The sequence below is a fragment of the Heptranchias perlo genome, chromosome 40 (assembly GCF_035084215.1).
Source record: "Heptranchias perlo isolate sHepPer1 chromosome 40, sHepPer1.hap1, whole genome shotgun sequence".
Classification (NCBI taxonomy): Eukaryota; Metazoa; Chordata; class Chondrichthyes; order Hexanchiformes; family Hexanchidae; genus Heptranchias; species Heptranchias perlo.
Genome location: NC_090364.1, coordinates 4790067 through 4803681, shown reverse-complemented (window position 1 = coordinate 4803681; position 13615 = coordinate 4790067). Strand labels below are relative to the sequence as shown.

The 13615-nt window shown below is 52.4% G+C and overlaps 1 protein-coding gene across 1 annotated transcript; it reads left to right on the top strand.

Moving 5' to 3' along the window:
• Positions 1–2102: 2102 nt before the first annotated feature.
• chmp2a (charged multivesicular body protein 2A) lies at positions 2103–13594 on the top strand. Its single transcript, XM_067974406.1, has 6 exons — positions 2103–2209; positions 3651–3832; positions 4504–4683; positions 5799–5929; positions 9957–10018; positions 10864–13594. The coding sequence occupies exons 2-6, from the start codon at positions 3665–3667 to the stop codon at positions 10980–10982; spliced, it is 660 nt and encodes a 219-aa protein (XP_067830507.1). The 5' UTR covers positions 2103–2209; positions 3651–3664; the 3' UTR covers positions 10983–13594.
• The last annotated feature ends 21 nt before the right edge of the window (positions 13595–13615 follow it).

Here is a 13615-nt window from a genome sequence, read left to right as displayed (position 1 = left end):
ATGAGATAATTTACTGAGAGAGAAAAAATTAAAACTTGTTAACAAGACTGAAGGCGAGTTAGCTATTTTGTTCATCAAAGTTTACTTTGATCCAGGACTACCAGGTTGGTTGGCTTTGAGTTTTGGGGCATTTAAAATATTTTTTTATTGTCTCCTTTATTGAAAGTGCAAGCGTACAGTTCCAAACTCACTGACAACCCTCCAGAAAGAACAAAACGTAAAATGCTGCAGGTGTCAGAAATCTGAAACAAAACAATAAAATGTTGGAGACATTCAGTAGGCCAGGCAGCATTCGCCGAGTAATAGTAATCCCCCTCCCCTGTTCCATTCTTTCTTAAATCCGTTTCATCTGTAATATCTTTTAAGTTCTCAGGTAGGGTTTATACCCGAAATGTCAACAGCCTTATATTTTTTCAATGAATGTTGCCTAACTTGCTGAGTGTTTCCAGCGTTTAGTGGCTTGTTTCAGATAAACCCCCCAGTACCTGTCGTCGGCTGTGAACACTGTCACTATTCTGTTGCTGGCAATGCCAGTGGCCCATCTGCCACTATCCTGCTGTAGGCAGTGTTGGTGTGTACCCTTTGTCACTATCCTCCTGCAGCGGGTGATGGTGCCCCCTCTGTCACTTTTCAGGTGCAGACGCTGCTGGCGCACGCTGTAACTATCTTGGTGCAGGCGGTGCGGATTCCCCCTCTGACACTATCCTTAGCAGACAGTGTTTGTACCCTCTCTTTCACTATCCTGGTGCAGGCGGTACTATTGCAAGCTGTCACTATTCTAGTGCAAACGCTGCTCGTGTGCAGTCATTATTCCTGGTGCAGGTGCTGCTGGTGCACTTTGTCACTATCCTGGTAGAAGTAGTGCTGGTGCACACTGTTACTATTCTGGTGCAGCCAGAGCTGGTGCCCCCCTTCTGTCACTATCCTAGTGCAGGTGGCGTTGGCACATAATACAATGGTGCAGGCAGTGCTGGTGTGCACCATCACTATCCTGGTGCAGGTAGTGCTGATGTGCACTATCCTGGTGCAGGCAGTGCTGGTGTGCACTATTCTGGTGCAGGCAGTGCTGGTGTGCACAATCCTGGTGCAGGCAGTGCTGGTGTGCACTATTCTGGTGCAGGCAGTGCTGGTGTGCACAATCCTGGTGCAGGCAGTGCTGGTGTGCATTCTCACTATCCTGGTGCAGGCAGTGCTGGTGTGCACTCTCACTATCCTGGTGCAGGCAGTGCTGGTGTGCACTATCCTGGTGCAGGCAGTGCTGGTGTGCACTCTCACTATCCTGGTGCAGGCAGTGCTGGTGTGCACTATTCTGGTGCAGGCAGTGCTGGTGTGCACTCTCACTATCCTGGTGCAGGCAGTGCTGGTGTGCACTATCCTGGTGCAGGCAGTGCTGGTGTGCACTCTCACTATCCTGGTGCAGGCAGTGCTGGTGTGCACTCTCACTATCCTGGTGCAGGCAGTGCTGGTGTGCACTATTCTGGTGCAGGCAGTGCTGGTGTGCACTCTCACTATCCTGGTGCAGGCAGTGCTGGTGTGCACTCTCACTATCCTGGTGCAGGCAGTGCTGGTGTGCACTATCCTGGTGCAGGCAGTGCTGGTGTGCACTCTCACTATCCTGGTGCAGGCAGTGCTGGTGTGCACTATTCTGGTGCAGGCAGTGCTGGTGTGCACTCTCACTATCCTGGTGCAGGCAGTGCTGGTGTGCACTATCCTGGTGCAGGCAGTGCTGGTGTGCACTCTCACTATCCTGGTGCAGGCAGTGCTGGTGTGCACTATTCTGGTGCAGGCAGTGCTGGTGTGCACTCTCACTATCCTGGTGCAGGCAGTGCTGGTGTGCACTATCCTGGTGCAGGCAGTGCTGGTGTGCACTATCCTGGTGCAGGCAGTGCTGGTGTGCACTATCCTGGTGCAGGCAGTGCTGGTGTGCACTATCCTGGTGCAGGCAGTGCTGGTGTGCACTCTCACTATCCTGGTGCAAGCTGTCACTATAGAGCCGGCAGTGCTGGTGTCCCTTCCGTCACCATCCGACCCCCCCAGCCCGGGGCGATGTCGTCATGGGTGCGATGACGCGATCAGATTACGTCACCTTCGGACCGCGATTTCTGATTGGCCGCCGGTAGGTCGGCGTGACGTCACCGACAATAACAGGAAGTGCGGCGCGGGCCGGAGTCAGGGGAAGAAACCGGCGGATCGAGGAACCGAGGCCCAGGTCCGTGCCCGACCCCCGCCCGAGGCCCCGGTCCCGGGTCCGTGCCCGACCCCCGCCCGAGGCCCCGGTCCCGGTCCCGGTCCCGGGTCCGTGCCCGACCCCCGCCCGAGGCCCCGGTCCCGGTCCCGTGCCCGACCCCCGCCCGAGGCCCCGGTCCCGGTCCCGTGCCCGACCCCCGCCCGAGGCCCCGGTCCCTCCTCTAAACCTCAGCTCCCCGGCGCAAGAGGCCGAGGTTCCCCCCCCCCCCCCCCGAGGCGCAGGCCGCGGCCCTCGGCCTCCCTTCAGGTACCATCCCCCGTGAGCGGCGGCGGCCGGGGACCAGGCTGCTGCCGACAGACCGAGACCCAGGACCCAGCCCCGCTGCTCTCGCTCGCTGTGTCCCCTCCCCCGGCCCTCAGGCCGCTGAGGTTTGGGATCTAACCCGGAGGCCCGTCAGTCAGGGCGGGCAGTGAGCCCCTGTCCACAGTGGGTGGAGGGTGGGGGGGGGGGGAGAGCGGCCTGCTCCACCCCCTCCGACACCCACCCCGGGTACGAACACCGCCCGGTGCTGAGCCGCAGGGACCAGGAGGTTCCCCAGGTTCGGCTCCTGCAGCGCTGGGGTTCCCATGTGGAAGCTGGAGATGGAGAATTGGGCTCCTGCTCTCCCCCAGTTGGTGCCGGTGAAGGGGGCACGGGGGTGCCGGTGAAGGGGGCGCGGGGGTGCCGGTGAAGGGGGCGCGGGGGTGCCGGTGAAGGGGGCGCGGGGGTGCCGGTGAAGGGGGTGCCGGTGAAGGGGGCCCGGGGGTGCTGGTGATGCCTTTTGGCGTCTGCCATGCCTCAGCGGGCCGCGCTCTCTCGCCTCGGAGTCAGCAGGTCGTGGGTTCGAGCCCCGCTCCAGAGACTCGAGCGCAAAATCCAGTACTGAGGGAGCGCCGCCCTGCCGGAGGTGCCGTCTTTCGGATGAGACGTTAAACCGAGGCCCCGCCTGCCCTCTCGGGCGGGCGTAAAATATCCCACGGCCACTATTTCAAAGAGGAGCAGGGGCGTTCTCCCCGGTGTCCTGGGCCAATGTTTATTTCTCAACCAACATCACTAAACTACAGTTTACCTGGTCGTTCTATCTCATTGCTGTTTGTGGGATCTTGCTGTGCGCAAATTGGCTGCCACGTTTCCTACATTACAACAGTGACTACACTTCAAAAGTACTTCATTGGTTGTAAAGTGTTTTGGGACGTCCTGAGGTTGTGAAAGGTGCTATATAAATGCGAGTCCTTCCTTTGTGGTTGCGTAAACGCCCTGCTACTCGTGCGAAGAATGGCAGCTCGGGTGAGGTACGGAGGCCTGCCGACATCTTCAGGACAGTAAGGGAGGGAGAAGGTTGTGGGAGTGTCGTCGTCTCTCTTGTGATTTGGACAGGACTGCCTAGTAAACTGTACTGACTGTCTCGCTGGTTTCCCCACAGCCCAGTGAAGCACCATGAATGCTATATTTGGTAAAAGAAAGACCCCGGAGGAGATGCTGCGGCAGAACCAGCGGGCCCTGAATCGGGCCATGCGGGAGCTGGACCGCGAGCGGATGAAATTGGAACAGCAGGAAAAGAAAATCATTGCGGACATCAAGAAAATGGCAAAACAAGGACAGATGGTAGGAGAAGTATCTTAAGGAAAACTTTTTATGGGGTGGGGCTAAGCTGATGCTCTTTTTGGTTGGAATACTGTACCTGCTGCGGAATATAAGATGCAGTTTTGTGTCCTGGACAGACTGGATGCAGGGAGGATGTTTCCCCTGGCTGGGGGGGTCCAGAACGAGGGGGGGTCACAGTCTCAGGATACGGGCTAGGACATTTAGGACTGAGATGAGGAGAAATTTCTTCACTCAGAGGGTGGTGAACCTGTGGAATTCTCGACCGCAGAAGGCAGTGGAGGCCAAGTCACTGAATATATTTAAGAAGGAGCTAGATAGATTTCTAGACACAAAAGGCATCAAGGGGTATGGGGAGGGAGTGGGAATATGGTATTGAGATAGAGGATCGGCCATGATCATATTGAATGGTGGAGCAGGGCCGAATGGCCTACTCCTGTTTTCTTGGTTTCTGTTTAATGGTAATCTGGGTTGCTGATTTATAGCTTCGAGGCGGTGCTGTTTGTTTCTGGAGCGAGTGACTTGTTTCTGGAGCGAGTGACTTGTTTCTGGAGCGAGTGACTTGTTTCTGGAGCGAGTGACTTGTTTCTGGAGCGAGTGACTTGTTTCTAGAGCGAGTGACTATCCGAGTAGCTCCAGGCTCTGCTGAATGGGTCTCTTTTGCCAAACCTCAGGATGCGGTTAAAATAATGGCGAAAGACTTGGTGCGGACGCGGAGATACGTGAAGAAGTTCATCATGATGAAGGCGAACATCCAGGCCGTGTCCCTGAAGATCCAGACGCTGAAATCCAACAACACCATGGCCCAGGCCATGAAGGGAGTCACCAAGGCCATGGCCACCATGAACCAGCAGGTGAGGCGGCTAACCTGATCCTTCTGCTGATGAATGTTTTGTAATTTTAAAATTGTTGAGAAAGACACAATAACTTCTATTTACATCCAGCTCCTTTTTATAAGGTCGAAAAATGTGTTGAGGTGTGAAGAACATAGATGCTGAGCCAAAGGAGGAGAGATTAGGTGGGTTTTAAGGAGAGTCTTAACGAGAGAGAGAGAGGCAGAGTGGTTTAGGGAAGGAATCCAGAGACCCAGGGGCTGGAAGGTCGGCCGCCAGTGGTGGGGCAAAGGGAGGAGGGGCCATCCACAAGAGGCCGGAGTCAGAGCAACGGAGAGTTCGGGGATGGAGTTGTAGGACTGGAGGAGGTCACACTGTTGAGGGAAGGATTTAAACACCCGTCTGTAATGAACCCTGGTTATAGGGTTAGATTTGATAAATGCTGGGAATACACATTAATCAGCACCTGTGAAGAGAAAAGATGACGTCGGCTTTTTGGATGTAGAGACCCTTCATCAGAACGGACAAGATCCCACCCAAATGATTAAACCGCCTTCTCCTTTCAGATGCTGTGGGACTTGATGTGTATTTACAGTATTGTTTTTTGTAACCAGGATTCATTAGACACGTGACCTTCCAGTTCACTATCCAGCATTTTCAATTTTTATTTTACTCCTAATGGCTACAGGATTGGTGTCAGGAGTCCTGTTTGAGAGTGGTGGCATTTGGAGGGGTGGGGGCGGGGGTCGGGATGGGGCGGGGGGCGGCGCCGGAGTGGGGCGGGGGTCCAGGTGGAGTGGGGCGGGGGTGGGAGTCGGAATGGAGTGGAGTGGGGGTGGGAGTCGTGTTGCTGCAATGCATCACAGTGATTGTGGTGTTTTGTTGTTAAGATGCACTTGTGGTGACCGGGATCTACTGACCTGACCTCAGGATCTCTTCTTTTTTTGGGAGGGGTGGGGTTTTTGGGGACAGTGCAAGGTTTCAACCACGCAGAAAATTATTGGTGAAAGTTTCGACTAAGCCCAGCCTGTGATCGGTACGTCACGGTCCCTGGGTTCTGTCTTTCGGAGCTGCTGGTCTGCGACCCCCCATAACCTCCCTTCCACCCCCACCCCCCCGTGTGCTCTGTGTTGCAGCTGAAGCTGCCTCAGATTCAGAAGATCATGATGGAGTTTGAGAAGCAGTCGGAGATCATGGATATGAAGGAGGAAATGATGAACGATGCCATCGATGATGCCATGGGCGATGAAGATGACGAGGAAGAGAGGTCAGTGAAGAGCGTCCCACTCCAGGGACTCTTAACAATATCATCCTCTTTTGAGGACTGTGCACAGCAATGACACCAACCAGCTCCCTGGTCTCAAGGTCCCAGGTCATGCCAGACTGTGAGAACGTTGCGGTGGTGATTCACTCTTCTGGTTGCCTGAGATCAGGGAGCTCACCATGTCGTGTATTGCCGGTGCGGGGCATGTCTCACTGGGCAACAGTGCACTGTGCCATCCACTGCCTTCTGTTTGCTTCTAAAGCTCATAGAATAGAAATGTAGCGTTTTACAGTGCAAATGTGGTGGTGTTTGGAGTCAGCCAGTTATACTCCCTTTCCCCATGCCCTTTTAACTCTCTCTTTCAAATATTTATCCACTTTCCTTTTACAAGCTATGATGGGTACTGCTCGCCCCCCCACTATTTCTGGTAGCGGATTCCTGGTCCTAACAACCCTCTGCGTAAAAATGACAAGAAATTCTCCTAGCATCACCCGTTGTTTTTTTTATTCGTTCGTGGGATGTGGGTGTCGCTGGCGAGGCCGGCATTTATTGCCCATCCCTAATTGCCCTTGAGAAGGTGGCGGTGAGCCGCCGCCTTGAACCGCTGCAGTCCGTGTGGTGAAGGTTCTCCCACAGTGCTGTTAGGAAGGGAGTTCCAGGATTTTGACCCAGTGACGATGAAGGAACGGCGATATATTTCCAAGTTGGGATGGTGTGTGACTTGGAGGGGATTGTGCAGGTGGTGGTGTTCCCATGTGCCTGCTGTTGTTGTCCTTCTAGGTGGTAGAGGTCGCGGGTTTGGGAGGTGCTGTCGAAGAAGCCTTGGCGAGTTGCTGCAGTGCATCCTGTGGATGGTACACACTGCAGCTACGGTGCGCCGGTGGTAAAGGGAGTGAATGTTTAGGGTGGTGGATGGGGTGCCAATCAAGCGGGCTGCTTTGTCCTGGATGGTGTCGAGCTTCTTGAGTGTTTTTGGAGCTGCACTCATCCAGGCAAGTGGAGAGTATTCCATCACACTCCTGACTTGTGCCTTGTAGATGGTGGAAAGGCTTTGGGGAGTCAGGAGGTGAGTCACTCGCCGCAGAATACCCAGCCTCTGACCTGCTCTTGTAGCCACAGTATTTATGTGGTTGGTCCTGTTAAGTTTCTGGTCAATGGTGACCCCCAGGATGTTGATGGTGGGGGATTCGGCAATGGTAATGCCGTTGAATGTCAAGGGGAGGTGGTTAGACTCTCTCTCTTGTTGGGGATGGTCATTGCCTGGCACTTGCCTGGCGCAAATGTTACTTGCCACTTATTAGCCCAAGCCTGGATGTTGTCCAGGTCTTGTTGCATGCGGGCACGGACTGCTTCATTATTTGAGAGGTTGCGAATGGAACTGAACACTGTGCAATCATCAGCGAACATCCCCATTTCTGACCTTATGATGGAGGGAAGGTCATTGATGAAGCAGCTGAAGATGGCTGGGCCTAGGACACTGCCCTGAGGATTTCCTGCAACAATGTCCTGGGGCTGAGATGATTGGCCTTCAACAACCACTACCATCATCCTTTGTGCTAGGTATAACTCCAGCCACTGAAGAGTTTTCCCCCTGATTCCCATTGATTTCAATTTTACTAGGGCTCCTTGGTGCCACACTCGGTCAAATGCTGCCTTGATGTCAAGGGCAGTAACTCTCACCTCACCTCTGGAATTCAGCTCTTTTGTCCATGTTTGGACTAAGGCTGTAATGAGGTCTGGAGCCGAGTGGTCCTGGCGGAACCCAAACTGAGCATCGGTGAGCAGGTTATTGGTGAATAAGTGCCGCTTGATAGCACTGTCGACGACACCTTCCATCACTTTGCTGATGATTGAGAGTAGACTGATGGGGCGGTAATTGGCCGGATTGGATTTGTCCTGCTTTTTGCGGACAGGACATACCTGGGCAATTTTCCACATTGTCGGGTAGATGCCAGTGTTGTAGCTGTACTGGAACAGCTTGGCTAGAGGCGCAGCTAGTTCTGGAGCACAAGTCTTCAGCACTACAGCCGGGATGTTGTCGGGGCCCATAGCCTTTGCTGTATCCAGTGCACTCAGCCGTTTCTTGATATCACGTGGAGTGAATCGAATTGGCTGAAGACTGGCTTCTGTGATGGTGGGGATATCGGGAGGAGGCCGAGATGGATCATCCACTCGGCACTTCTGGCTGAAGATGGTTGCAAACGCTTCAGCCTTGTCTTTTACACTCACATGCTGGACTCTGCCATCATTGAGGATGGGGATGTTTGCAGAGCCTCCTCCTCCCGTTAGTTGTTTAATTGTCCACCACCATTCACGACTGGATGTGGCAGGACTGCCGAGCTTTGATCTGTTCCGTTGGTTGTGGAATCGCTTAGCTCTGTCTATAGCATATTGCTTCCGCTGTTTAGCATGCATGTCGTCTTTTGGGTGTGATCTTAAACTTATGGCCTCTAGTTAGCGATTCACCGTCCAGTGAAATTAGTTTTTTTTCCCCAATTAAATAACAGCGAGCACCGACCGGTGAAAGGTGATATCTGTGGCTGATGAGTGAGGACTGGGGCTCGTCTGTGGGAATCTGGTGCTCGCCATTTTTAAAAAATTCGTTCATGGGATGTGGGCGTCGCTGGCGAGGCTGGCATTTATTGCCCATCCCTAATTGCCCTTCGAGAAGGTGGTGGCGAGCCGCCTTCTTGAACCGCTGCAGTCCGTGTGGTCTGCACTCGCACGTGAGATTGGGCGGGGTACTTGAGGGGCTGTCGGTGCCCAGGAGACCAGGTCCCAGCGAGAGCCTGTGTTTCAGGAGAGACGTCGGTAGAAAATCAGGAGCGGGTAAAAGGCAGATGACTGAGCGACTGTGGGTGAACTGGAACCTCTTGAGACTCTGGTGGGAGATTGTTTTAAAATTTGTTTCAGGATATTCACGTCCACAATGGGACTGTGCCTCTGCAGTGCTCCAGTGCTCTCTGCTGGGAGAAGTGGCATATTGCAGTATTCCTTCCATTTGGACAAGCTTTCTCTCTTGGAACTCAGGCGCATTATGATGGGGCCTCCCGGACATAAAACACTAGTTCGGCCGCAGCTCGAGTACTGCGTACAGTCCTGGTCACCACGTTACAGGAAAGTTATGATTGCACTAGAGAGGGTCCAGAGGAGATTTACGAGGATGTTGCCAGGACTGGAGAATTTTAGCTATGTGGAAAGATTGGATAGGCTGGGGTTGTTTTCTTTGGAACAGAGGAGGCTAAGGGGTGATTTAATTGAGGTGTATAAAATTATGAGGGGCCGAGATAGAGTGGATAGGGAGTACCTATTTCCATTAGCAGAGGGGTCAAAAACCAGGGGGCATAGATTTAAAGTAATTGGTAGAAGGATTAGAGGGGAGCTGAGGAAAAATGTTTTCACCCAGAGGGTGGTGGGGGTCTGGAACTCACTGCCTGAAAGGGTGGGAGAGGCAGAAACCCTCAACTCATTTAAAAAGTACTTGGATGCGCACTTGAAGTGCCGTAACCTACAGGGCTACGGACCAAGTGCTGGAAAGTGGGATTAGGCTGGATAGCTTTTTTCCGGCCGGCACTGACACGATGGGAAGAATGGCCTCCTGTGCCGTAACTTTCTATGATATAAAGTTTAGTGACACTGGTTGGTTTTCTGATGTAGGGATTTCTGATTAGGATTTATCCACCTACGAGGCAACAACCCGAAGAAAAGGCTTTTACCAAATCTCCAGGCCCACAAAATTCAATCAGGACAAACTAGTGAATAATAAGCACAGATAGGACTGAATAGCCTGGGCTTTAAGTGCGAGGCCTGCGATGGGGGAAGAGTTTTATGTGGTTCACCTATCACAGTTTGAACATTCCTCGATTAGGGCTTCAGATTTTTTATTTTCTTCCTCCCCGGCCTCAACTCCCCAGAAGGAGAAATCCCGACCTTGGTCCGGTCACCTTCATCCGCTGGTCTCCGCAGTTAATGTAAAGAGAATAAAGCACTTTCTGTCTGACGCCGTACTGACTCCATTTTGTCTTTGCAGTGATGCTATCGTGTCTCAGGTACTGGATGAACTTGGTCTGAACCTGACGGATGAACTGTCCAGTAAGTATCTTAACTGATCAGCAGCGCCCTACGTACTTGTCGGACGTGACAGAATGCAAATTAAAGCTTTCACAGGTTTCTACATAACCTGTTGGTGCAGTGTTAACCCTGTTGGGTTATCCAGGCACCTTATCTAACCAGTGAGCTGTTTCCAAGCAGGCTGGCTATGTTTTCCTGTCTTTGTGTGTTAATGGTTCCATATGTGGCACCCTTTTGAGGCTCACTAGATTAGTGCAGAGCCCGGCCTGGTGGTGTGTGACATTAGCACTGAATCCAGTGAAGTACTGATTAATGAGCATCCAATGCATAAGGTGGTACCTCTAGACAATGAAAGAACTTGCATTTATATAGCGCCTTGCCCGACCCCAGGACGCCCCAAAGCACTTTTGAAGTGTAGTCACTGTTGTGATGTAGGAAAGGCGGCAGCCAATTTGCGCACAGCAAGATCCCGCAAACAGCAATGTGATAATGACCAGATAATCAGTATTTTTAGTGATGTATATTGGTCAGGACACGGGGGAGAACTCTTCTTCGAAATAGTGCAGTGGGATCTTTTCCTTCCACCTTGATTTAACGTCTCACCAACGACCGTGCAGCACTCCCTCAGTACTGCAGCGGGAGTGTTAGCCTTGGGTCCTGTGCCCAAGTCTCTGGAGTGGGACTCGAACCCACGACCTCCTGACTCCGAGGCGGGAGCGCGACCCACCGAGCCGCGGCCCTCGCCGGCCGCGTCCGGGCGTCGCGAGCAGAGAGGCTGCCTGCAGTCGGTGGTCTCGAGCGGAATTCAGATCAGGTGAACAGTCCTCGTCCAGGCGGAATTCTCACTGCTTCCTCTTCGTTTACAGACCTCCCGAGTACCGGGGCGTCCCTCAGCGTCGCTGCTGGGAAGAAGGCGGAGCCGGTGGTTCTGGAAGACGCAGATGCCGACCTGGAAAAACGGCTGAAAAATCTCCGTAAAGACTGAGGGAAGAGGGGGTCGAATTTTTTTTCTTTGGTTTGTTTTTTTAAAATTTTAAATTGGGGGTCAAAATACAGACTGTACCGAGCGATAGTGACTTAGTCATCTTTTTCTTTTTGTTGTTTAAGGGAATGATTGCAGAACTTTATGGCGGTCACAGGAGTGAGATTGCATAGGGGGGGGGCCTCCTTCTTCTTCCTCTAGGCTCGTACTCTTGGCACCGTGCACCTCGGCAGTAGCCGCTAAGAGCCAAAGTAAGAGAGGCTCCTTTTTGCCGGGAGCCAGGCAGCCTGCTGGCAAAGCAAGTTAGGATAGTGTTTGCGGGCAGCCTTTATATTCCCTGCCTGTCCTCTCTCGTTTCTCTCCCTTGCTGCCAGTGTATTAATGCCCGCGAGAGAGTGGCACTGTGCCCGGTACTGGACACAGAGTCCACACCAACCTTTGCTTTAAGGAAGATATTGAAAGTGCACCTGTGACGTTAGGTAAATTGGAAGGCGAGGCTTCTGTATAATTTTGTTTGATCCTGTTTAAAGCTTGGTGTGCAAGGTGCGGTGAAGTTATTCTCCTGCAGGGCTCCAGGTGAATGCTGGAAGGGCATCCCCGTCCCCTGATGCCCTTGGAGGGCGTCCCCGGCAGAAATGGAAAAGCCGCTGCACAGGGGCCGCGGTAACACCTGCCCGACTGTCGTGTACCACTTCACATTATGCTGGCGAGCCTTTACGGTCACTGGTGTAGGATTGGACGTTCCGTGTGCGCAGGTGCCTTTAATACGGCACTCGCGCTCTGAGCAGCAGCTGCCACCGTACGCGTGACTGCACCTTCTCTCCTGAAGGTGGCGATACCCGTCAGCATGCAGCTCCAGAGGGTGAACCAAAGAATTGAGCCTCTGCCAGCTATTCGACTCGGGAGGGTATCGCAGCCGACCCTGATCCTGTGTACGCACTTTCAATTGAGTCACCGAATAGCAGTCAGGACCAGGATCTTTGATCCACGTTTGTAATGGAAACCGCCCACGTAAACCTGCCACAATATAATTACACCCTCCCACCACGGCGCCATCATTGGCTGGAGGGTGTAATTTCAGCGTGACAAGTTTACATAGGTAGCTTCCATTATAAACGTGGAGGTAGGAATTAATGATGACTTTAAATGGGGCCTGAATTACGTCCACACATCCTGGTCCAATTATTCCCTCACCCTGTAACCCCACTTCCCCCACTTGGTCTTGATTCCCCTGTGTGTTAACACCACAGGAGCCTGACCGGTATTAAATAGAGCAATGATGGACATGACACACAAAAGTAATGGTGACAACCTGGGCTGTGCGGTTAGATCGGAGTGTTGAATGTCGCCTCTGCATGAAATGCCATGTTGTCATTTGTGCCAGACATGCCCCCCCCCCCCCCCCCCCCCACCTCAGTCCGTTGCGTTACCCGAATTGCTTCAGACACTACACCTGGACCAGGGTGTGTGCTGCAAACTCGGGTTTTCCTATACACAGCAGCCCAAAGCCCCTGACCTGAGTTTCCTGGGATCAGGGGGCCGCCTTTAGTATTAACGAAACAGTGTGTGGGTTGCAATTGGAAGATGGGCGGCAGAGCAGCAGGGCCAGCACCACCTCTGCGTTGTGCAAGGTCCCTCTCACTGGCTGCACCTCTGACTCCAGGAAGTCATCTCACCTTCTGGGCACGTTCCTGTGACTCAACCAGCGACACAGCAGGGTGCACTCTGCTACGTTTCATTTGTTCTTAAGCCTGAAGCTATTTCCCTGATACCTAAAACCCCGACGATGCTAATAGGGGTTTTCAGAGTTGGGAGTGCATGGGCGGGTAGTTTAACCTTGGGGGAGGGCATTGGGTGTGAAATGTGCTCTTTTCCTTCAGCTTAACCCTCACTAACTCGACATTAAAATGAACAGATTTGGGGAAGGTTGCTCGTTTGTATCGTAAAGCAATGATTGAACCCGACCCGCACACAGCACTCATAATAATTGTGTTTTAAGAGCTTGGATTGTAAAGTATTAATAGCCGATTGAGTTGCAGTCAGTACGGTGACACACTCTGTGAGATACGTAGAGCACAGCAGAGCAGAGTGCGTCATCTGGCCAGTCTTGGCGTCTCCCCGAGAGGTGGCACTGTGCCTGTAACCAAAGTGCGAGGTGTGTGAAATCTAAAGCTGAGTTGGACAAGGACTGTCCCTTGCAGCAAGTCCTCAGCTACACGCGACGAGGATGCCTCGCTGCGTGCTGACGTACCGTGTACATTTATAGAGCTCATGGTAATTGCTGAATGTTCAACAGCCTCCATCATAACCTGCATTTCTTTTTAACTAAAAATGAAACCTTGCAAAATGCCTTCTGTCCAAGCATCTGTCGTTATGCACTTTTTTGAGCATCTCTCCATCTCCTTTTCTAGAGGGCCGACACAGTGTGTGTTGTGTATCATCTGCTGTTATCAGGAACTGGGTGTTTGGGCACGGTTCAGTCAGCACTACATTATTTTTTTTTTTGCAGATGCTTTTATATGGGGAGTTATGGATTTTTTTTTTTTGTTTGTCTATGTATGATCAACCTTTTCCTTCACAATAAATTATATACCGTTTGATTATTTTTGAAATTTTACTAGAGTCCTGAGTCTTAT